This window comes from Vulpes vulpes, chromosome 8 (genome assembly GCF_048418805.1).
Source record: "Vulpes vulpes isolate BD-2025 chromosome 8, VulVul3, whole genome shotgun sequence".
NCBI lineage: Eukaryota > Metazoa > Chordata > Mammalia > Carnivora > Canidae > Vulpes > Vulpes vulpes.
Window position 1 is genome coordinate 60,249,500 of NC_132787.1, and position 24,545 is coordinate 60,274,044.

A 24,545-nucleotide genomic window follows, 5' to 3' on the forward strand; every position below is an offset into this window, starting at 1 on the left:
ATAGGGCACCGTTCTCTAACTACAAACTTTATACAAGGTACTGACTATTGAGTTTTTAGTATGTAGAAGAAATAGCAACGTTGGAAACAATATTCTAATTCTTATATTATAGTGTACTTCAGTCCTTTCTCTCCCCTCTTTCATTTTATCTCAGGTCAACAGGACATACTGCTGTGGCACCTACCGAGCAGGTCCCATGCGGCAGATAAGTCTTGTTGGAGCAGTAGATGAAGAAGTTGGTGATTATTTCCCAGAGTTCCTTGATATGTTAGAAGAATCACCATTTCTGAAAGTGAGTGTTAATTCCAGTTATTAGAGTTCTGATCATTACTTTAGTGGACACTTTCTATTAAAAAAATATTAATATTAAGTTAATCTTTTCTATTAAAATTAAATTTTCTCCAATGTTTTAAATAGAAATGTTTAGAATAATTAACTTCAGTTACTCTTTCTTTACCTATAAACTATTATATAGCATTTATTTCTTCATATACATATACAAAGTAAACTTCCTAGAGCTTTCTTTTGGTTTTGGGTTAACTTGTAAATAGTAAAAAAAAAAAAACCAACAACAAAAAAATTTTAATGTGAATCATTCTTCTGACTTCTAGATGACTTTGCCCTGGGGTACACTTTCCAGCCTCCGACTCCAGTGTAGGTCCCAGAGTGATGATGGGCCAATCATGTGGGTAAGGCCAGGAGAGCAGATGATCCCTACAGCAGATATGCCAAAGTCACCCTTCAAAAGACGACGGTAAACATTTATTTTTCCCAAATAAGCAAAAGCATTTTTTAAAAGTTTCGTTGGTTATAAAAATGATTGAGACCTGAGCAGTTTGAAAAACCATTTGTCTAGATTATTTGAAGAGCTGTCTTAAGGAATCTTCAGTGATCAGTTTCTTAGTCCAGTCCACTCATTACTTGGTCATCAGAGTGAGGCATCCTTCTAAAAAAACAAATTTAATTTTTACCTATTTTCTTAAAACCTGGATCCTACCTGCCTGCAAGATAAAAGTCCAAACTTCTTTGTGTGGCTACAGGAATCTTTCATAATCCAGTTGTATTTCTAGCTAGATCTGTTTCTATTCCAGCCTTGAAGAATTTAGTTTTCAAATTATGGTCTTTCACAGCTTTGTAAGTACTATTCTTTTCACTTGGAATGGCATCTCCCCCCCCATCTTCCTCTCTACCTGACAAACTCTTAATAAATTTTCAAAACTAAACTTGGATGTCACTTCCTTTGTGACACTTTTCTTTCCATACACAATTGTTTCCTTCTCTTTGTTCACACAGCATTCTGTTCTTTAATGATCTGTTTACATATTTTTGTTTTTTACTAAATTTTGAGCTGTGAGGACAGTGACTGTTTTATTCTTCTCAGTCTCCATGACCCATAGTTGGCGATCAGTGTTTGCTGAATGAAACCAATAATGTAGATTTCCTATAGTCATTCATACTGGGCTAACATATTTAGTATTTCAGATACTTAAAACAGATATAGATTGATTTATTCTAGTACTATGAAAAATCTCATTTAATGAGATTGAAAATGATTTATATTTGCTTAGAGTATGGAAATAACAACTCCAAATAAGTATCCAGAAGTGAGATTTATTTATTTATTTTTAAAAGATTTTATTTATTTATTAGTGTGAGAAAGAGAGCACCATCGGGGGTAGGGCAGAGGGAGTGGGAAAAGCAGGCTCTCCCACTGAGCAGGGAACCTGACACAGGGCTTGATCCCAGGAGCCTGGGATCACATGACCTGGGTCAAAGGCAGATAGATGCTTAACTGACTGAGCCACTCAGGCACTCTCAGAAGTGAATTTTAATGGAGTAGTCTAGCCCTTACGTTAAAGCTTATAGGGGAATGATGCTAAAGCCAAGTATGGAATAACCTTAGGTACTTGAGATACTGCATGAAAATATTTGGTAAAAACTATATATGAATATAAGATGATGGCATGGTGGAAGCTGGCAGTAAACTACTGCACATTGCTTAGACCATGGCAGTTGTATATCATGATGATAAGTCTGGAAATCCTAAATTCTTAAGTACTGTATACAATTTTTGTTCTATAATCTTTCCAGAAAGGAAGTGACTATTATTTCCTGATTATTATAAGGTTTTAGAAAAATCAGATAATAGAAAATAGTAAAAAGGCCAAAATACCCATAATCCCACCTATTTAGGCATATTCACCTTTCAAATTTTAGTCTGTATTATACTCCTAAATTTTATACACAGATGAACTCCTTCTTTATGTATGTTTACTTTAAAACTTGGTGGTTTTTTTAATCCCTTAAATTTAATGTGTTATATTAAGATGCAGCTATATCATCATTTCTAAATGACTGTGTTGTTCTCACTGAATGGTTGTATCAGGATTTACTTAACCAGTTCTTTCTTAGTGTAAATTTCTTTCAGTTTTTCAGTGTAAATAGAATTTTGACAAACATGACAGTGGTCTGCTGGACAGGGCCATTCTTAGCCTCCCAATTCCACATTGAATGAGGTCACATTAGTTGCTTGAAATTGGCCATGTTGGGAGTATTTATACCACAGAAATAAGCAAATCAGCTACAATCAGCCATCTTCTCCTGAAGCTGGTTGTAGAAATGTATAACACATCACTGATTGCTGGCAGGTTGGTGGGTAGGTAGGTGGATATATGTATCTTTATTCATATACATGTTTATTTTCTTAGTAGAAATTTTAAAGATACGGAGTATATACACATTTCTAATTGATCCAGAAGTATACCAATTTATACTTCCACCCAAATAGTAAGATAGTACCTTTTCCCCATACCCTCCGTTAACTTTTTTTTTAACTTTGTGATCTGATGGGCAGAGATGTCTTGTTTTAATTAGTTTTTCTTTGAGGAATTTGTATTTCTTCTTTTGTGATTCCCTTTTCATTTCACCCATATATTTACTAGGCTGTTTTTCATTTAAAATTCTCTTTTTATGACTACATTTTTTTATGTTGCAATTTTTCTCATTTTTTTCTTTCAGCTTCAGTTTTTTCTTTACTCAAAAAAAATTTTCTCCCTTGGTTTATTTTTCTTTACTCACAGATTTTTATGCGTTGTCAGATCTGTTTTTTTTTTTCCTGAAGTTTCTCTCCTAGTGGCAGACTTAGAATCACCTTCTCTCATTCAGTATTACAAAATATTCATTTCCATTTTCTCCTAGTACTTTGATGATTTCAGTATTTACATGTTTTATGTACCTGGTATTGATTTCAGGACAGAGGGAGACATTCATCATGTTTTCCAAGTAGTTAAGCAGTTGTACCAACCTCATTTACTTAATAATTTACCTTTTCTCCACTTATCTGAGAGGCTATCAAATTTTATTTTTATTGGGGTTAAATATTCTTAAGTGAGGCATTCAAAAGACTGAATTAGAGTGAATAAATCAGAACTGAAACACTAATGTCATCTTTTTATGTTAATGAGAACTTTTTATTGCTGAAAACTGTAGAATTGATGTGAGAAGCTGTCTAGCTATCAAGGACACTGCTAATGAAGATGATCTTTGGATTTATGGACTTTAAAGTTAAATACATGCATAGGGTTTTAAAAAGTCAAATGGTACAGTAGGGTTTGTAATGAAAAATCCTGGCCATCTTTCCGTTCAGAGACTTACACTTTTTTACCAAGGGCAAAAACCATTTCTGTTTTCAATGCCTTTTGTTTTAAGACTGTGGCAGGAAATTTGTCAGTTTATGGTATGATAGATAGGGACTCCTTCCTGTTCTCCAAACAGTTAAATGATCCTTTCTTTACCTTCTTCCTCCCCTTTCAGCTTTTTGTCAGCTGTGCTTCTACATTTTTAAGATGAATTCACATTCTGCTTTAAAACCATAATTAGGTTTTATATGCATTGTCAATAGGTATATTCTACAATTTGAAAGTCAGTAAATGGCATTTATAATAATATGGGAAGATAAGTTTACTGCAGACCTAACCAGTAGACTAAAAATTTCTAAAGTTGCAGTGTTAACCCTCAAAGGGATAATATACAAAAGGATCTTTCTTTCCTGTATTTCACCTAGATATTGAAAATCATGCCACATTATAGTCTCATGTTTGGATTATGCTGTTTTAAAACCAAAATTATTCTATTTTTCCTGCAGTTTCTGATTTATGCCTCTTTTGAAGGGGGGGGACATGTACTTTTCTTGACCATAGTCCTCATATTTTGTATTCTCTTTTTTGCTCCAAATCTTTTTTTCTAAAATCATACTTTCTACTCTATGACTATGACTTTGGCTTTTTTTTTTTTTTTTTAATATTGTTAGTTATCTTGGATTCTGTGGCTTTATCGTATCCTCAGGTATCCAGAACTTTAATCATACTGTCTACTCTAACATTTCATTGTTTTTTTTTACCTGGAAATCTTCTGGGGCTCTGTGTTCTCTTCAATGTGAAAAGCTTCATAGTTATCAACCTAGGACTTCCCTCTTTTTTTTTTTTATTTTATTTTATTTATTTATGATAGTCATAGAGAGAGAGAGAGAGAGAGAGAGAGAGAGGCAGAGACACAGGCAGAGGGAGAAGCAGGCTCCATGCACTGGGAGCCCGATGTGGGATTCGATCCCGGGTCTCCAGGATCGCGCCCTGGGCCAAAGACAGGCGCTAAACCGCTGCGCCACCCAGGGATCCCTAGGACTTCCCTCTTAATGCATTTCTACATTAACCTACAGTTGTCGTCTTTCTATGCTTATTTCCTTCTCTTCCTTTACAGCACTTTCTCAAGTAATATTCTAACAAAAGGAAAGTATTCTGAGTCATTATATGTCTGAAAATTTCTTTTTCTGTCATTAAATAGGATTGATAGTTTAGCTGGATTCCAGAGGATACATTTTTCCCTTAAAAACTTTTAGCATTACTCCAGTGTCTTCTCTTATGTAATATTGTTTATGAGAAGTCTTAATGCCAGTGTAATTTTGGGTTTTTTTGGTAGGTAATCTTTTTTCTTTTCCTCTCTGAAAGCTTAATTTAACAGTGATATCTTTGGGTCTTTTCATTCTTACTCTTCTATTTAATCCTTTTTGTTGTTTGATAGGTCCCTTAAATTTAAAGATTCATGTCTCCTTTCATTTTGGAGAATTTTTCTTGCTTAATTGCCCTGGTAATCTCTTTGTTTTCTCTGTTATTTCTTTCTGAAACTACTGTTGGTTGAGTAATTGATCTCTCAGTTTGATTATCCTCATATTTTCTATTATTTTTTTGCTTTTCATTTTGGGACATTTAGCCTTTCTTTTGAATTCTTACATTTCAGCATTGTTTATTTTGGTCTTTGTCAGGCTGTTACAGGCTATCTTCATATAGTTGATGATTCTTATATAATATGATTCATTCATATTTAGAAATAAAGCATTGGCCTTAGTGTTCTATTTATATTTTAGTGAGCCTTATCACTAGGTAGGTTTCACTTTAGAGCTAATAGGCATAGAACTGGACCTTAAAGGATATGTCCACATGCCAGAGGATTATGGTAAGTTCATTGTATTTAGAGAAGAATATGAAGAGAATTTTTTTGTTGTTGTTTTTCTGAAAATTTATCAGGGCACTTTTGGCTACAAGCAATAAAAATCTTGATTCAAACTGGTTCATGAAATAAATTGTTATCCCATATATCAAGAAGGCCAGAGAACTTGGCTGTAGGTACCGTTATATATACTCCAGTGACTCAGTACATTTATCAAGGAATCAGATCTTCTTTTATCTGCTCTGTCATTCTCTTTGCCTGGGCTTTGTACTCACAGTGGCTTTCTTTCTGTACTCATGTTTCTAGGCATCACATATGGATCTGGTTATATGCAATAGAAGAAAAAACTATCATTTCTTTTACTTCTCTCTTAGGGGCTAGGAAACTTCCCAGAAATCTCCTTAGCAGATTTCCTCTCTTAACTGCTGGCCAGAATCAGTTCATGCCCATTTTTAAATCAGTCTCCAACAAGGGGAATGTGCTTACCAGCGTTTGTCAGGATTCATCAGGATCTACCCCTGAAACTTGTTAATGAGGTCCTTTACGGGATAGGAGGAGATACCTAATGAGAATCAGAGTTCTGTCAGGGAAATAAATATGAGAAATGGATGCTAGGTGGGTCAATTATAGTCTTTTCCAGGGGGGTAGATGCCTGAATTCATTTTACTTACAGAGGTGGCAGGTTTATGTGCAGAATTTCACTTTAATTCCCCCTTTCTCAGCCTTATCTCATTTCTGTCTATTATCATCATTATACTTGGCTTTTTTACTTTTTTCTTTGTGTCTTAAGCTTCCCCAAGATCTTTTGGGCAGGCCAGCTGCCTTTTTAGTTGCCATTCCCTTCTTGTATATTCTAGGCTTATGGCTTTCTCTGCTCAGTGTTATTAGTCCAAGACATTAGTAATCATCTTCCAGAAATTTGTTGATACTGTTCATTAACTGATTAATTCCTTTGTTGATTCTTATTCATTCCTTTACTGTCACCTTTTATTATTATATTTGGAAATTTTTGAGCACATAAAAAAGCAGATGATGATATAATGAATTATCATATATTCAGTATCAGTAGTTATTAGCTCATAAGTTATTAGTTCATATATTCAGTATCAATAGTTATTAGTTCTGTACTCCTATCCATTTGTGTATCTCCTCTCCCTCACCCCCACCATAATAATTTGAAGCCTTTTACTTTCATTTTAATATAGAAGGAGATATGTACATGCTCAGTTTATCATCTTGAATCAAGTCTAGTGGAATGTTTTGAGAGTTAAGATGAGTCGGAGTAAAGAAACCCACAGCCTTGAACTTTGAATTGTGTTTTCTGTTGCTAGAAACTAAATTTTATATATTCCAACACTACCTTTGAGCCAAATCAGATACAGCTTCTATATTATCATGACATCCTGAGAGAAGAAGGTAATCACATTAAGCATTATAATATAGTGTGTTAAAATGCTATGAATAAAACCATTGAATCCTTATCAGTCCTGATCTTATTTAAAATTTGATATTTTAGCAGATTTTTTCACCTTATTGCTGTTAATATTTTCCCCTCCTTTACTTCACAACCAAATCAACCACAGATCAATGAATGAAATAAAAAATCTCCAGTACCTACCTCGGACCAGTGAACCCCGTGAAGTCCTCTTTGAAGACAGGACAAGAGCTCATGCTGACCATGTAGGTCAGGGGTTTGACTGGCAGAGTACGGCTGCTGTTGGGGTTTTGAAAGCTGTCCAGTTTGGTGAATGGTAAGTTAAGGGAACTCACAGCAAGGTTGATTAATGTTGTCTAAGAAAATGTGGACTCAATTTAAAAGGTTGGATACTAACTTTTTTAGAAATTGTGGCTAAAATACACATAACAATTAAAATGAAAAATATTAACCATTTTAAGTGTATATTTCAAATGTGTTAAGTTTATTTACATTGTTGTGAAGCAGATTTAGAGAATCATTTTGTCTTGCAAAACTGTAACTGTATACCCATTAGACCGTTATAACCCCACCCCCTATTTCCTCTCTCCCCAGCTCCTGGTAACCTTCATTGTATTTCGTGTTTCTGTGAATTTGACTTTAAATACTTCATTTAAGTGGAATCATACAGTAGTTTTTTTGTGACTGGCTTTATTTTCATTAGCCTAATATCCTTAGGGTTCATCCATATTGTACCATGTTATTAATTTTCCTCCTTTTGAAGGGTGAATAGTATTCCGTTGTATGTGTATGGCACATTTTGTTGATCTGCACTCATTCATTATTGGACACTTGGGTTGCTTCTATCTTCTGGCTGCTGTCAATAAACAGCTCTTCTTGTTTCTGCTTTCAGTCTTTTGGGTATATACCCAGAAGAAGTGCAATTGCTGGATCATTTGATAATTCTATTTTAAATTTTTGGAGGAACTGCTATACTATTTTTCGTAATGGCTGCACCCTTTTACATTCAGTTGGAACCCACAGCTCAGAGCATAGAATTTAGCTTATTTAAAAACTGTTTTGTTTTTCATCTTTGTAAGTTCAGGGCCTTCAGTATTACTATAGAGTTTGACCTGACCTTTTTTAGAAGTCTAGTTCAGGCATAGCTCGACAGTATTTCAAGTAGATCATTCAGCTTTTTTTTTCTCCTCTTTACTTTGGCAGCTGAAGGTGTGATATTTATGTGGCTGGTAGGTTTCCTCTCTACTGTGTTCCATCCTGATAATGACATTACAGCGTGGCCTGGAAATAAATGTTGAGGCAGAGTGGTGAGAGGGTGTAGATGCAACTAGTTTAGAATGAAATTGTTTCTAGTCATTGTTACTTTGATTTTGTAACAATCTAATTTTTATTTTTTAAAAAAAGCTTTATTGGTGTTTTATTTATTTTTTAAATGTTGATTAAAGAAGCAAATGTATAGTGTGTTTGTAGGAACTGAGGGTCTGTTTCTATGCTAGTAATAGCATGTCCAGGAATAGAATTGAAATTTGTCATCATTTTCCATTATGAAATGGATGTTTCTAAATGCATGTTTCTAAAGTTTGATTTTGTTAATCTTAGGAGTGACCAACCTCGCATAACCAAAGATGTGATTTGTTTTCATGCTGAGGATTTTACTGATGTTGTACAGAGACTTCAGTTAGACCTTCATGAACCTCCAGTTTCCCAGGTAAAACTCTTGCTTTCTTATTACCTTTCAAGTGAGATAATAGAAATAAGTGCCTATACCCATTTTATTTTGCATTTGCATTAGATACATGGGATAGTAAGTTTAATTTTATTACTATAAAAGCGGTGTGTGGAGGGTGTTGAAGTCCTTAAAACAGAGCCTTTCCAAGCAGAATGTTTGCGATCCCTTTAATCTTTGGAATGCCAGGTGGGCCCAGATGGTCAGAGGGTCTTAGGCTTCAGAGGGTCTTAGGCTTCTCAGTTCTGGCTATAAGCAGTCTCAGCTGATAACCCTATTGCACTGTGTGTCCTCACCTGCTAAAGGTTGAAAGATGCAGAAGCAGATACATTTTGCCCTTCTCTATGTCAAAGAATATATTATTGATATTTAGCTGCATTTTGAAATAGTTGTTTAAATGATTCCTTAGGTCAAGCCTGTACTTTGTCACTAAAGAGGTAGTGTTTAAAACATGAGGAAAAATGTTTCCCAGGCGTTACAGGAGATTTTAGAAAGTTGTCATTTAGTAATGCTTGTCTTTCATTTGGCCCTAGTTCTATTTTCCTGCGTTAATTCTAAAATTTTATTTGACTAAATTATTATATATTTTCAAGTGTTTTGCAATTTTTCTTTTCTCTGCAGTGTGTACAGTGGGTGGATGAAGCTAAACTAAACCAAATGAGGCGGGAAGGCATTCGTTATGCTAGAATTCAGCTGTGTGACAATGATATTTACTTCATCCCTAGAAATGTCATTCATCAGTTCAAAACAGTGTCTGCAGTGTGCAGCTTAGCTTGGCATATAAGGCTTAAACAGTACCACCCTGTTGTGGAAGCCACTCAAAACATAGAAAGCAGTTCTAACATGGACTGTGATTTAACTGGAAAGCGAGAATTAGAAGTTGACTCCCAGTGTGTAAGGGTAAAAACTGAATCTGAAGAAACATGCAGAGAGATGCAGCTTTTGACAACTGCTTCATCGTCCTTCCCTTCATCAGAACTTAACCTCCAGCAAGATCAGATGACTCAGCCTATTCCAGTTTTAAAGGTGGAAAGTAGACTGGACTCTGACCAGCAACACAATCTACAGGAACATTCGAGCACTCCTGTGTGATATGTACATAGTCAAACACATTTTTTAACTTTTTTAAATTTTGATGTGAAGTTATAGTTTTATAACTGGCTTAAGTTAAGTTTTATTGGAGAAATCTTGCCTATAATTCTATAAAGAGAAATGACATTCCACAAATGTCAAGCATATCTTTTTTACACAGATTATGCAAAGTTAAGAGTTGTATCTTATCCCGTTAGTACAGTATGTAATAGTGGGTCTGCTGCTACTTTCTGTTTTAAGGTGTGAGGTAACAATTCAATCTCTTCTTCAAATCAAACTGAGAATTCTCTGGAATAACAGATTCTTATTTGGTAAATTATTCACTTCCCTTAATTTTATCTTGCCTTGTCTTTTGCCATATTTGCTGTTTTTATGATAGAAGATCAGATTTATGCTTTAGTACCTGTGTCTTTATGGCACAGATTCAATTTCTACGGTAAAAATGGCATAGATTACAGGAAAGAGTTCCTGCATCTTGTACATGGGCAAGTAAGTTCCAGCCATAAAAAACAGGTAGTTTCTAAGGAAAATTCAGTGGCTCTCTGGTTTCTTAACAAAAGAGAAAGCACAGCACTTTCTGATCCAAACTGTCTTTTTTGTATCTGTTATTTAAAGCCCAGTGGATATTTCAATTAAAAATATCTAAAGATGAATAGTCCTTGGTCATTCATTATCCATGGTTCATTAATCTCTTCTAGAATACATGGTAACTATGGAAGATAATTGGGTAAAAGAGATAATGTTGACATGATACTCTATCGTTCTGCTACTTAGCATCCTCACACTTTGTGTGGATACTTTTGCTTCCTAAATTGATCAGGAGTATCAAACTTCGAATGATATCTTTCTGATGAGGCTGCCATATTTTGTGCATGATACTTAGGAAAAACTGTGTTTGTCACTTGGCATCAACCTCTTCATGATAAAGATCTGTTGAGACACTTCAGTTCATAGTTTTAACTGAATACTTGGGTTTATTTACTATTACTTGTGTTGCTATGGTCTAATAAAGAATATGGCACTAGACTTCATCCTAGAGTTTCAGGTAACCTAATGCTTAGTGCCTGAGTATTTAAATTTTTTTTGTCAAACAGGCACAGTTCTTATAGCTAGTGTAGTCTTAACTTTCTATTATTTTAGAATGTTAACATGATACACATTTCACTTTTTCTTAGTTAATAATACAATAGGCCTTTTGTTCATTAAAGGAAGAGTATTCCCCACACCTAAGACCAGATTCTTGTATCTACCTGGTTATAGTGCAATTTGGAGATTTTTTTTTCCTGGAGGATGAGATTTGGAATATTTACATTAACATAGGCAAAAAAAAAAAAAAAAAAGATGCTGCTTTATTATGTCTGTCACCATGAAAACCTAGCTGCATCTTTTGAAATATCAAATATGAATTTTCTCTAAAATATTCTGAAATAGGCTAAATCTTATATAAATATTACTTTGTGCAATATTGTTGTGTAGTTAAATGCATATTAGCAAAGTATAGAGGTCACTGTGTAAACCGATAGAAAAGTAACCATCAGCAAATACTGCAGTGATTAGTTAGAATCTGTATTATTCCTTATATATATGTATATGTATGTATTCTCTGTTACAAAGGATGAAGACAAATAGAGAAACATTTCAATGTAAACCATTTATGAATTGGAAGTGATGTTGGTTTTAGTTATCTTTGTAAATAAGGTAATTAGAATGGTATGAAAAGTAATGTGATTATTGCAGGGGTGTTTTAAAATCTTGGGTATAAATTCTAGGGTAAATTCTAGTTTATCAAGACTAGTTTTTAAAGGGACCTGCCTTTGAGGGTGTTTTTTGTTATTTTGGAGGGGGGAGGGGTTAATCACAAAAAAGTGTGTGGATTTGGGTTTTGTTTTTGTTTTTCTGTCCAGAAGAATTTCATAGAGCTTTACTAGGCTGTGCAAAATAGAATTCTTCTCAGGCAACATTTGCTTTTTAAAATAATCATGAAAACAAGGTTGTTAAAGCAAAAACTTTTTTTATTTTTATTTTTCTTGTCTTCCAAGATCCGATTTCCCCACTCCCACTTGCCATCCAGCAGATGCCATCTGTCATCTTAGCTGGTCATTACTAATAAACAAGGAGACTGTCTCCTGACAGCCAGCACTGTGTTTAATCACTCAGGAACCAGCGGATCTGCAAAGACCTACAATCAAAAGCAAATCCCTATTTTCCTTTAATAAAACATTCTACCCTCACCTCCAATATAAACACATTAAAAGAGTATACAAATGTTTAAAATCATGTACTAATAAATTCATTGTATGTTAGAATTGCAATAGAATGGAGAGAGAAACATTTAGCTAGTAATGTATCTGGAAACTGAATGTCCTATGTGAGTATTAGATTTAATAGCATGCTTTAAAGACTGATGAATATAAAAGCTCAAGTTTTGAGTTTCTTACTGCTTTCAAAGTTGTATCCTAGTTTAGTGATACAAATGATTGCAACTTTTCTAAATCTTGAAATTACTTGGTTTGGTGGAGTGAGGCATGGAGCAATCTGGCGTCTTCTGATTTGTAAAGTAGTGATGGCAGTGAAGTTGTAACTGAAATTTAAGCTGATCTTCCTTTTTGGTATATTATCTGTTGTGCCAACTCTTTGAAATTACTTGCAGAATGTGGCTGTAAGTTTGAGTATTTTGTGGAGCAGAGGGATATTTTAAAAATGTGCTTATGGAAAGGACCCAGTAAATGAATATTCCTAACTTAGTAACTAGAATGATCCTATGGTATTCATAGATAAGGATAAAAGTCTTCCCCCTGCCCCAGAAGTCATTCTGTAATTACCAAGATATGCTAGGAGTAGGATTATGATTCAGAGGTATCCCAAATTCATAAAGCAATAATAAAAACCTACATATTAGTTTTCCCCTCCAAAGTTTTAACTCTTTAAAAATGAATTCCTAAGCTTCATTGTACTTTTAATTTGCTTATTCAGTACTTAGAATTTGTTTCACTGGTACTTAATTATTTTTAATTTAAAACTTGAAAGGTGCCCTTTCCCCTTGGAGACAGTTGGAGTATCAGTTGACTAATACTACAAGCTCTTGTAGGGGGAAAATGGAGCTTGTTAAATAAAATCCTTTACCAAACCTTAGGAAAAGATGTCTTGTAACATCTTGCATCAGTCTTAATAGGCATAAAGTTCACACTTAATGCCTGGAGAAACTTTTTCTTACTGCCTTTCCCTCTATAAATAGTGTCTAGAATGAAAACTAATTTAGAAACAAGACTCCAAGATTCAAGAAAACCCTTAGTGAATATATTCTTGATCATTAATATTAGCCCATTATATTTTCATCTGTATTTGCCATTAAAAATTTATTTGCATTTATACCTTTAGGATAATTGAATTTGTGTCTTTCTAATCTATTTTATCATTGCTACAGGTTTAAAAAAAAAAGCTTTTCAGTAGTACATGGCAGAAATTTGTTTCTGCTAAGTTTTTTTTTTTAAACAAGTTGTAGCTGTATTTATTGGTCATGCAGTAAGTAGAGGAAATGTACAAGACAAATGTTTTTCTTTAGCATATAAGGGACCTATCCTCATCCTGAAAGTTTGTTGCTTTAAAAGCAAGTATCTCCATAAATATTATGGCCTTCCATTTTCTTCATAATTTTTTTATGATCCACTTGTGCATGTAGTTGAGACCACTGTCTCTTAATATAGCACTTTTCAATTCTCTAAAGAAATACTTATGTACTACTTCTATCACATGTTGTAAATTTTCATGTAATAGTGTTTTCTGTGACTAAACTCCATTTTGATTGGCAGCTAAGACTTTTTTTCCTGTGGCTTTAATTTATCTAAGAGGTCTTTGCATATAGATGAAATGTATAATTTGCCTGGCGGACTATTTGCGTTGTGTGGCCTTAGTTTGTTTATTGACATTAACGAGTGTTTTAAAAAGGTTTTTAATGAATAGTCTTAAATCTAAATTTGTGTGAATAATAATCCTTTTAACACAGTGCTTTTTTGTAGCTGTCTAAGTGTGTTAAATTGTTAAGCTATTTCTTTGTAAAATAGGACAATGGAATGCATAGAGGTTTTTTTTTTCCCCCTGTAAAGTATTTTTTTAATAAACAAAAGTCTGATTTGTCCTTTACTTCTGTTTCATGAGAAAATGAATAGTACATGTGAATTCTAGCTACCTGGAACCTGTTTTTAAAGTAATAATCCCCCTGTTTCTATGTCCCCTGTTATTTTCTAATCTTTTAGAAAAATCTTATTTTCTTTACTAAAGAAAGAAAGAAAAGGTCATAGATAATGGGAAAATTCCATCATACGGAGATGCAACTAGTTTTGGGAAGAAAAGCTACGGTTGGTATTTCTGGCAGTTGTGCATTCTGATGCTTACATCTACTTAAGAGAGGACAATCTTAAATTTTTAATCTGGTGATGTCCGTATTTTTCAAAGTACATGGAAGCAGTATTAATGAAGATGGTGAAGAGACATTTTCGATGTCTCTAATGTATTAAGTCACACAACACAATGTTTTTTTTTCCTCATTAATTTTTGTGTGAGTTTTTGAGATACTTGCTAAGCCCTAATAGACCTTGGTTCTGTTTAGTAAAAGAAAGGGAAGGAAACTGATGTTCTCTGAGCAACTACGTCAAACCAGGCACTTTCTTTGAGGGTATCTCATTTAATCTTCACAGCCTTTAGTATTTAGTAGGAAGATAAAAATAAACAGAGGTGAGAAAACAGGCTTGTTAGGTTGAATAAACTGCCTAAGATCACACAGTTCTTTAATTGGAGCAGGGATTTGAATGCAGTTCTTGGTTCAAAGCCCATGCAGTGTTCAGTGATAGCCTTAGAAAGCATGGAAAACTTTGTAAAAAGGGGTTCCTGGAAGATGACTTGCTACTTCCTACCATTCCATAATGCAACTTTACCTGATTGTTCTTCCTTCCCCAAAAGTCCCTGTCAGCTAAGCAATGAAGTAAAATGTAATTCATGTCTAAAAGCAAATATTTAGATACACAATGATGACTTTTTCATTTATCATTTATCTTTTTTTTTTCAAGTTGGCCATTTATCTGAAATCCAACAGAATTGTAATGTTTAACTCTAAGGCTGGGAAAAGCTGTCAGGAAGCAAAATCAAAGGAAACCACAGCCAATGTGTGCAATATAAAAAATCATGCCTGGGTGAAATAATTTTTAATTCTGTGGAAATTACTTTTACTTCTTAGTGGCTTTTTCCTTGTCAAATGGGACTTCACCTTACCCCAGCTTACTAGATAAATGTTTTTAAAACTTAGGACCGCATTTCTTAGGCTTTCTGAAGTGGTAGCTGGTGTGACCATCATCTGTCACTAGCTTTACCTGACTCAAATGCTACCTGCTGGGCAAGCAAGTGGCTTGGAAATGGCCGTTAGGGGTCAGTGTTCCATTAATGGCCAAAAAAAAAAAGTGCAGTAAAATGAGGAAAGCAGCTTATAATCTTACTAAGGTAAATTATCAGTTTCAGGTTCCACCATTTCTTTCTCCTGACCTCTACCAGCCTGCTCGAATTCTTAACCTAGAAACAGTCCTTCCCGCCGCCACCTTCCCCCACCCTCATTTGGGAAAAGTGCCCTGGAACTGCCCCGAGCCTGGGCCCTCCTCTTCCCTCGGCCTGGATGAGGCGGAGAGCCTAAACCTCGGAGCTGCGGGGGCGGGGGCGGGGGAGGAAGCGAGTCGCCCAGCCGCTGCCCACCTCGCCCTCCCCCCCGGCCGAGGACGGCGTCAGTCAGGAGCGCAGCCCAGCCCGTTCGCTGAGCCAAGAATGAGCGCACCTGTGTGCCTGGCTCCTGCCAGGGCGTCCTGCCGGTCCGGGGTCCGAGCTCCCCGAGCGCACAGCCCTTGGGGCGAGACCGAGTGAATGACGAAGCACAAAGAAGCCTGTAAGACAAAGAAGTGTTATACAGGGACGCGCGGGGAGCCGCTGGAACATCAGGACCGGCCGCCGGCAGGTGGATGGCTGGCAGAGCCACCCGGACGCTGAGCCCAGGGAGCCGCCTCGGCCTGGCCGCTGCGGAGCCCCGCAGCCCCGCAGCCCCGCGCCGGCGGAGGTTGGCGGCCCGGCCCGGGCGGGGGCGGAGCCACCTTCGCAGCCAAACCCGGAAAGCGGAAGCCGCCGCGGGGCCGTACCGGGGGCTGCGGCACGGCCCTGGCCCCGCTCCCCGGCGGCTGAGTCCCGGCCGCACGCCCGTCGCCCCGAAGCCGCCGCCCTTGCCGGGGGGGGGCCCTCAGCCCGCGGCCGCTGCCGTACCCCGGCGGCTGGCCGAGCCCGCCTTCGGCTCCTACCCCCTGCTTCCCCAGTTCAGCCGTGGCTTCCTGCGGGGGCAGCGCGGCGACCCCGTAGGTCGGGCTTGGAGCGCGCCGGGTCCGCGGCAGCCGACCGCCCCCCTCCGGACGCTGCGCGGCCGCCTGCCTGCCTCCGAGGCCCGGGCGGCCTCCGCGGTCTCCATGGTAACGGCCGCGCCGGCGTCTCCGCCGCAGCGGGAGGATGCGGCCTGCGGGGCCCGCCGGCTCGCCCCCGGCCTCCTGGCGGGGCCGGGGCCACTGAGGAGGAAGGGCCCGGCCGGCGGACTGCGGGGCAGCGGGCGCCAGGTGAGAGCCGGACGCCGGGGTGAGCCCGACTCCGGGCCCCCTCCCCCGCGCTCCCCGCGCTCCCCGCGCTCCCCTCCCTCCCCTGCAGCCCTCAACACACTCGCGCCGCGTACCGCACGCAGCCTCCCCGGGCGCCACTGCGCCAAAGGTTTGGGGGTTGCTTCTGTTTTTGTCTTTTCCCCCCGGTCGGCGGCCCATGGAGAGGCTGAGGGAGCGACCTTTGCGTTCTCCCCCAGCTGGGAGGCTACCGTCCAGCCGCCGGACTCACCGACGCGCTCTCCTTCATTTTCAGTGAAATCCCATTCTCTGGCTGGAAATACAGATGGCCTCAAATGAGAGAGATGCTATATCGTGGTACCAAAAGAAGGTAATGTCAATCTTTTTTACTTGTAGAGCATAGTTCCTGCAAAAAGCTCCCGCAAAGAAAGTCCCGTTAGTTTTCCCTGAGCGTGGTCGTACCAGGAATTTTGTACATGGTGTCTCTCAACAGAAACGGGGAAAACCCATGCACAAGGTCATTAGGTCTTTTAAATTCAGCCCCGGGTCCCCGAATAAGATTTTCTATCCCCTCCCTTCTCCAGGCTGCATCACACAATGCTACACAAGGCTTTGTAAGTTTGCTTCTGATCCAACTGCTGCTGTTTTTTTAGACCTGAAACTTTTATCTTCACAGCTCAGATTGGTACTGTCAACAGTCTTATTGAGCTGCCCGTTACCTTTTATTCCTCTCTAGTTTCCCTACTGATGTTTTCCTTAAGAAGTGGAAATATCTTGTAAGGTAATACTTAATTTGAAATACTCTAGACATAGCGTTTTAACTTAGACCCAGCTACTTTAGAATTTCGAAGGAAACAGTCCTTAGAAATAATAACTTATTCTAACCTCTGAGAACCATAAACGTTTTCCAGATATCATTTTGATACTTAAGAGTTTCATGTCTTTGGTGAGATTTGACCTAAGTAGAAGGATTTTCCTTTGCATCATTTAAATAGCCTGCTCCCTATTTCAGATTGGAGCATATGATCAGCAGATATGGGAAAAGTCAATCGAACAGACTCAGATTAAGGTAAATTGATTTCTTTGATTCTAGCTTTGTTTTGCTGAATTATTGTGAAGAGTGGATTGTACTTTTTATAAAACCTGCACTTATCCACCAGGTATGGCATTCTTTATTCTTTGATGTTTATAAGGAAGACAACACTGCAAACAGAATGACAAATAACAATTGACATTTGGCCTCAGTATCAGAGAAATAGAAAGGAGTGGTTGGTCTATGATGAATTGGAAAGCCAATGTCCCCTGTAAGGGGGGCTGTGGCTACTTACTCTAGCCAGTTTTACTCTGTGGCAATGCAGTCCCAGGACTTCCAGAGCCTCAGAGTTTTCAAGAGAAGCCAAGAAGATGCACTTTTATGTGAAATATCCAGATTTTTTAGAGCCTCTTCCCTTCTCCCACCTTTCTTCCTCCTCCACCTCCTTTCCCACCTTCTTTCTCCTTTCTCCTTTTTCTATTCCTGTGCAAGCCAAATCGAATCCATTTGTGGCCTGAATCACTTTCAATTACTGGTTTGGAGTCTGGTCTTAAGATTTGAGGTTCTTAAACGTTTTTCTGCACTGCACTTAGAACTGAGCTGATTGTTAGGGTAATTTCATGTTAACCAACCAAAAGCTGATACATGATTCAGAATGCCAGTTTATTAACTTGTAATAGCAGAGGGGGGTGTTAAATAATCTAATGTTCCAAAGTCAGGGTTATGGGCTCAACATGTACTGGATGGAGGAGGTGGGAGGGTGGTGCAAATTAGTCATGGGAAGGTTGCTTGGTAGCCAAATGTAATCACCATAGTCTTGAGAGATGTGGAAAAGCCTAAAGACCATCCCTGCCCCTAAAAGAATGTTTCTCTCTATTGACTTTAATACTTAGATTAGTATTTAATACAGATTCAGTGTTTCCTTCCTTGAAAAGTGCTGAATAATGACTGGCAGATTCTTGTTTTTGGACCTTGCTATTTTAAAGATTTGCTTCAGACCTTTTCTTAACATTTTAAAAAATATTTGTGTGTCTGGGTGTAATACAATTTAATAGTTCTGTTTATCTCTAAGTCACTTTGATTGGACTGGGATGTTTAAATCTCAGGTGAAATCCATTTAACCAAATCTTGTAGAGTGCATTCTTTTTATAGACCAGTCAACTAGAAAGTTGTTAGGACTACATGGTACGTGGCTAACTTTCACAACTTTGTACAGTCCTTGATTTTTTTTTTTTTTTAATATATTAAAGGGACATGGGCAGGATGAATAACCCCCCACATTTTATTTTGTAAGTCTCTAAATCCTGTCCTGGTAGTCTTTTGTGAGTTGCTCTAAAATACTGATAGTAAGTAAGGTGTAATGAAAGGGCACAGAACTGGGTCTTAGGTCTTCTTTTTGTGATTTCTAGCCTTGTGATCCTAAGCAGCACTCAGTTTATCTAGGTTTTAGTTACCTTATCCTTAAAAAGGTTCTATTTACTGCTATAGAATTGCTTTACCTACTTTCTTCCCCTACCCAGCTAAAGATTTTCTCAACTCTTATTTCCATGCCATTTTATGCATACCTTCCTTGTAGTATACCAATCAAAGTTATTTGTTAACCTGTGCATCCTCATAGGCTGCAAAGGTAGGAATTGCGTTTGCATTACATTCTTAGAACATCTTGATTCATACTAGGAACTCAGTTGTCTGTTGCTTATTTAACTAACCCTATCTATGATGTCTGTTTTTATTCATTGTTCTGTCATGAGGTAATGTACCTAATAACTCCTTAATGTATACTTTTAATTTAGCAGCAGTGGCAAGAATAAAATTAAGGACAACTCTAAAAATTTACTGAGCTGATAGACCAACATCAGGTGCTAGGTGCTAAGAATACAGTCAACAAGATAGACATGAATTTCACTGTCTAATGATGGTGGGAGAGAAGCCAAGATATCCTTTTAAATATGTTTTAAGACTTAGACAAAAATTGACCAAAGTATAGGGTGCAAAGTAGTGCAATTTAAAGCTAGATTATACAAATATAAATATTTTTAACAAAAAATTAAAAAACAGTAATTAGAATATTAACATCAAATCACAGTACAATAAAATTGGAAATTACATAATAAAAATATAATTCAAGAGGCAAGAATATTCAATGGGGAAAATACAATCTTCAACAAATGGTACTGGGAAAACTGGACACCTACATGCAAAAGAATGAAATTGGACCATTTTCTTATACCATACACAAAAATAAACTCAAAATGCATTAAAGACCTAAATGTGAGACCTAAAAACATAAAACTCCTAGAAGAGGGCAGCCCAGGTGGCTCAGCGGTTTAGCGCCGCCTTCAGCCCCGGGCGTGATCCTGGAGACCCGGGATCGAGTCCCACGTCAGACTCCCTGCGTGGAGCCTGCTTCTCCCTCTGCCTGTTTCTGCCTCTCTCTCTCTCCTCTCTGTGTTTCTCATGAATAAATAAAAATAAAATCTTTTAAAAAAAAAAAAAAACTCCTAGAAGAAAATTTTCTTTGACATTGGCCATAAAAAGTCTAAATGTCTTCTCAGACAAGGGCGACAGAAACTACTGGGACAACACCAAAATAAAAAGCTTTAAAACAGGGAAGGAAACCATCCAGAAAATAAAAAGTCAATCTATTGAATGGGACAAGATATTTGCAAATGATATATCCAATAGGGGCTAATATCCAAAGAACTCCTGTAATTCAAGACTAAAAGAAGCAAATAATCTGATTAAAATGGTCAGAGGACCTGCATAGACACTTTCCAAAGAAGATGGTACAACCACTGTGGAAAACAGTATAGAAGTATGAAAAGTGGTATGAACTCTTCCACAAATGTTTATTGAGCTACTGTGTTTAAGGATTTTGCTAGGTGCTGAGCACAAGAAGAAAAATACTTACAAAAATATAATACTTGTTTTAGAAAAGAGCAAGTAGCCCTGTCTGATTGGAGTATAAGGTATATATGTGAGATGATAGGCCGTAAATCAGTTTGGAACTGATTTGACTGCTTTACTAAGAAATTTTGATATTATTCTGTAGAAAATGGAAACATTTTCATGGTTTTTGAATGGGCTGGGTGACATCATGTTTGTGTTTTTGAAGGATAGACATAATAAAATCTATGGAATGTTTCTGAATACTAAATGAAACTATATCACTCTAAATGATATGTATGAACAAAAAATGTCTAGATTGATTAGGAAGAAAGAGTTCCAACGATTCAAGTTAATATATGAAGAACCTAGAGAAAGAAAACAATAATTCCAAATAAAGAAGGGAAAGAAATACCAAAAAATAAAACGAAAGCAGTCATTATGTATTCTTCAGCTGCCAAATATTTGTTGAGCCCTTACCTACCATGTGTCAAGTAGTAAGCTAGGCACTAATGTCTACATAATGATGAGCAAAATCACTCAGTATTTTTCTTTTCATGGAGCTTAAAGTGGGAAAGAAACAATAATAAAAGTCCTATTAATGAATAAAAATTATTTTTACAAGAAAAAGAGTTCTTATAAGCCATTACACTTATAACAAGGAAATGGACTTAGTCAAGGAGGTCAGAGAAGCCTTCCCTAAGGAATTGATATTTACAGGAGATATGAAGGACAAATAGCAGTTAATTTTTCTTTTTCTTTCTTTTTCTTCTTTTTTTTATTTTTTAGAGATTTTATTTATTTTTTTGACAGAGAGCAAGGAAGCTTAAGGGGGGGGGGGGGTGCAGAGTGCCAAAGGGAGAGGAAGAAGCAGGCTTCCCGCTGAGCAGGGAGTCTAAAGCAGGGCTCCATCCCAGGACCCTGGGATCCTGACCTGAGCAGAAGGCATATGCTTAACCGACTGAGCCACGAAGCACCCAAGAATAGCAGTTAAGAACAAATATACTTAATCTACACAAACTCAGAAAATGGAAGGAAGTGCACTTTCCAACTCACTTTATGAGACCTTTATTATCCTGATTCCAAAGCCAGACAAAGACATCACAAGAAAAATTGTTGTGAACATAGGTGTGAAATCTTTGAGAAAAATATTTGCAAACCAAATTCAACAACATATAAAATGGATTAGCTACTGTGACCAACTAGGGTTTATCTAGGGAATGCAACTTTGGTTTAACATTTGAAAATAAATTTATGTAATGTACTAATAGAATAAAGGACAAAACTATCTTCTCATTAGAAACAGAAAAAATTTATGCCCATAATTTAATGCCCATTAACAATACACTAGAAATGTAATTTCCAGGCAGCCCAGCTGGCTCAGCGGTTTAGCGCCGCCTTCAGCCCAGGGGCTGATCCTGGAGACCCCGGATCAAGTCCCACGTCAGGCTCCCTGCATGGAGTCTGCTTCTCCCTCTGCCAGTGTCTCTGCCTCTCTCTCTCTCTCTCTCTCTCTCTGTCTCTCATGAATAAATAAATTCTTTGAAAAAAAAAAAAGTAATTTCCTCAATCTGTCAAAGGGTATCTACATAAAACCTAGAGCTATAGGTTAGGTTTTACTTCAGGATATCCCACTGAAAAGTGAAAAGATGAGACATAGATTGAGAGAAAATGTTTTGTTTATATGTTTTATATATATATATATACATATATATATGAAAGTATTTGTATGTACAGTATATTAAGTATTCCTACAACTCAATAAGAAGACAAAAAACCCAATATAGAAATTGGCAAAATATTCAAATGGGTATTTGACCAAAGAAGGTAAATGAATGGCTAATGGGATATGAAAATATGCTTAATATTATTAGTCATTAGGGAAGTACAAATTAAAACCATAGTGAGATAATACCATAAACCTGTTAGAATGGCTAGAATTAAAAAGACTGACTTTACTAAGTATTGACAAGGACATGGAGGAATTAGAATACTCATACTCTGCTAATGGGAATGGAAAGTGGAAAATAGTTTAATGGTTTTTAAAAAAAATAAATATGTATTTTCCATATACTCAGCATTTCCACTCCTAGGTATTCATCCAGAAGAAATAAAAGCATATGAGCACATGCAAATGTTCATAGCAGTACTAATCATAATAGCCAAAATGGAAAAAAGTCCAAATGTCTATCAACTGGTGGGTAATAAACAAATGTGCTATATCTATGCAATGGGATCCGGCTTAGCAAATAAAACTATTAATACATACTACAACATAGATGAACCTCAAATATGTAAGGGGCCAGACACAAAAGACTATATACTGTGTAATTCAGTTTATATGAAATTTATGCAAAAGGCAAGTCTATAGAAATTAAAAAGCAGACTAGTGGCTGCCTGTGGCTGGGGGATAGGAACAGAGATTTACTGCCATTCTCATTTTTGAGTTGATGGAAATATTCTGAAACTTGAATGTGATGATGGTTGCACAATTCTATAAATATACTAGAAACCTACTAAATTAGTTAATTGATAAAACTGCACACCTAAAAATGGGTGAGTTTTAGAATTTGTAAATTATATCTCAATATAGCTATTTTCTTAGGTCATACCAATAAAAAAAAATAGGACAAATCATAATGTACACAAGAATGTCATACATATTCTCATTGAAAATTGTCTTCTAAAATTTCTTAATTGGGAGAATATACTAAATTTAACATCTAACATCATTTTCAGTGAGGAAGCTCAACTTAGTCACTCTGATGTCCCTTGGGATATGTTTGCTAAGATGAGCATTCTAACTAGTATTATATACCACATCTCTTTTATCCATTAGTCCATGGACACTTGGGCTGCTTCCATAATTTGGCTATAGTATATAATGCTCCTATAAACATCAGGGGCATATATCCCTTTGAAGTAATATTCTTTGTATTCTTTGTGTTTCTTTGATATTTTTTCTTTCTTTTTTGTTAAAAAGATTTTTTTTTTTTTTTTGTGAGAGAGAGAGAGAGAGAGAGAGCACAAGTGGGAGCAGCAGAGGGAGAGAGAATTCCAAGTAGACCCTGCACTGAGTATGGAGCCCAATATTGGACTCAATCTCATAACCCTGAGATCATGACATGAGCTGAAGCCAAGAGCTGGATGCTCAGTCAACTATGCCACTGAGGCACCCCTTTTTCATTTTCTTTCTAATTAATATTAGAATAATGAAAATCAGTGTTTGAAACTGATATGATTTTTTATACCTAGAAAATTTTATTTTTTTTCTTCCTAGAAAATTTTAAAGGGCTAATCATAAGCACAAAGGTGACTTCAGCTGTATTTGTAATATTTTATTTCTTTAGCTGGATGGTGGGTACATGACAGATGAGACTCCTCATTGAAGATGACAGTTTGAATATATGCCTAAATCTCCAACTGATCTCTTCTGAAATTCCTCTAAATGACAATAAATAAGAAAAAGATATTAGCCCACAAGGATTAAAGGAGTAAGGAGAGGAGACTACCATAAATGACAGCTATTAACACAATTTTGAAAGTTGAAAAGTAAAGAGAGTAAAAATGTAAGTGTCTGTAGTAGGAAATGCCAATAGGAAACAAATGTTTAAAACTCCTGTATTTAATTTCTGAAAGACTCAGGAATTAGATGCATCAAGTATATTTGCATGTATGAGGTGGAACTGAAAATAGGATTGTTTGAGCCATTTATAAGGGGAAATAGACCTATCCCCAAATCTTCTTCCTTATTCTACATGGTCATGTAGTTATCCTTACTTCCTCTAACAGAAGGTTAGATTGAAGCTTGCTGTGTAGAAAGGCTGAACCAGAGAAGTTCTGGATTCTGGAACACCAAACATAGTAAAGGCGAGGTGAAATACTATACATAATAATGGAGGTGAAGTAAAGGTCTGGTAGCCAGGTTTATGATTTCCAACAGAGGACTGGAATTTATTATTGTAGACACTGGCCAGCTAACAAGACCAAAGGATACTGGAAATGAAATAGCTGGCTACCCTTCTACAGTGACGCCAGCTGCTTAACAAACTTCAGCCATTGCACACTGAACTCTCATTCAGCATGTTAGTGCCTCACTTTTAAGTGTCAATGGATAGCCCGGCTAGCTCAGTTGGTAGAGCATGAGACTCTTAAGTGTAAATGGATAGTTGAAAATCATCAAATATTTGCAACCTAATGAAACAGAAGGAAAGAGTTAAAAGAAATGATAAAGGAATCATA

The 24,545-nt window shown here is 37.0% G+C and overlaps 2 protein-coding genes across 8 annotated transcripts in view; both read left to right on the forward strand.

Moving 5' to 3' along the window:
- The window catches only part of RSBN1 (round spermatid basic protein 1), a 45,287-nt gene extending 31,392 nt beyond the window's left edge, over nucleotides 1-13,895 (forward strand). The window contains exons 3-7 of the mRNA XM_025994599.2: nucleotides 155-292; nucleotides 612-754; nucleotides 7,086-7,253; nucleotides 8,537-8,645; nucleotides 9,285-13,895. Of these exons, the coding sequence (XP_025850384.1) occupies nucleotides 155-292; nucleotides 612-754; nucleotides 7,086-7,253; nucleotides 8,537-8,645; nucleotides 9,285-9,755 (1,029 nt within the window). The 3' untranslated portion in view covers nucleotides 9,756-13,895. The remainder of the gene's footprint in view (nucleotides 1-154; nucleotides 293-611; nucleotides 755-7,085; nucleotides 7,254-8,536; nucleotides 8,646-9,284) is intronic.
- Nucleotides 13,896-16,248: 2,353 nt separating this feature from the next.
- The window catches only part of PHTF1 (putative homeodomain transcription factor 1), a 41,100-nt gene continuing 32,803 nt past the window's right edge, over nucleotides 16,249-24,545 (forward strand). For 2 of the 7 annotated variants that reach the window (XM_072766840.1, XM_072766844.1), the window contains exons 1-3: nucleotides 16,249-16,387; nucleotides 16,680-16,754; nucleotides 17,397-17,453. In XM_072766840.1, the coding sequence (XP_072622941.1) occupies nucleotides 16,710-16,754; nucleotides 17,397-17,453 (102 nt within the window). In that variant the 5' untranslated portion in view covers nucleotides 16,249-16,387; nucleotides 16,680-16,709. Of the gene's footprint in view, nucleotides 16,388-16,459; nucleotides 16,755-17,120; nucleotides 17,166-17,396; nucleotides 17,454-17,521; nucleotides 17,545-24,545 lie in introns of those variants that run through there. The other 5 variants (XM_072766841.1, XM_072766843.1, XM_072766845.1 and 2 more) reach the window with 5 other exon arrangements.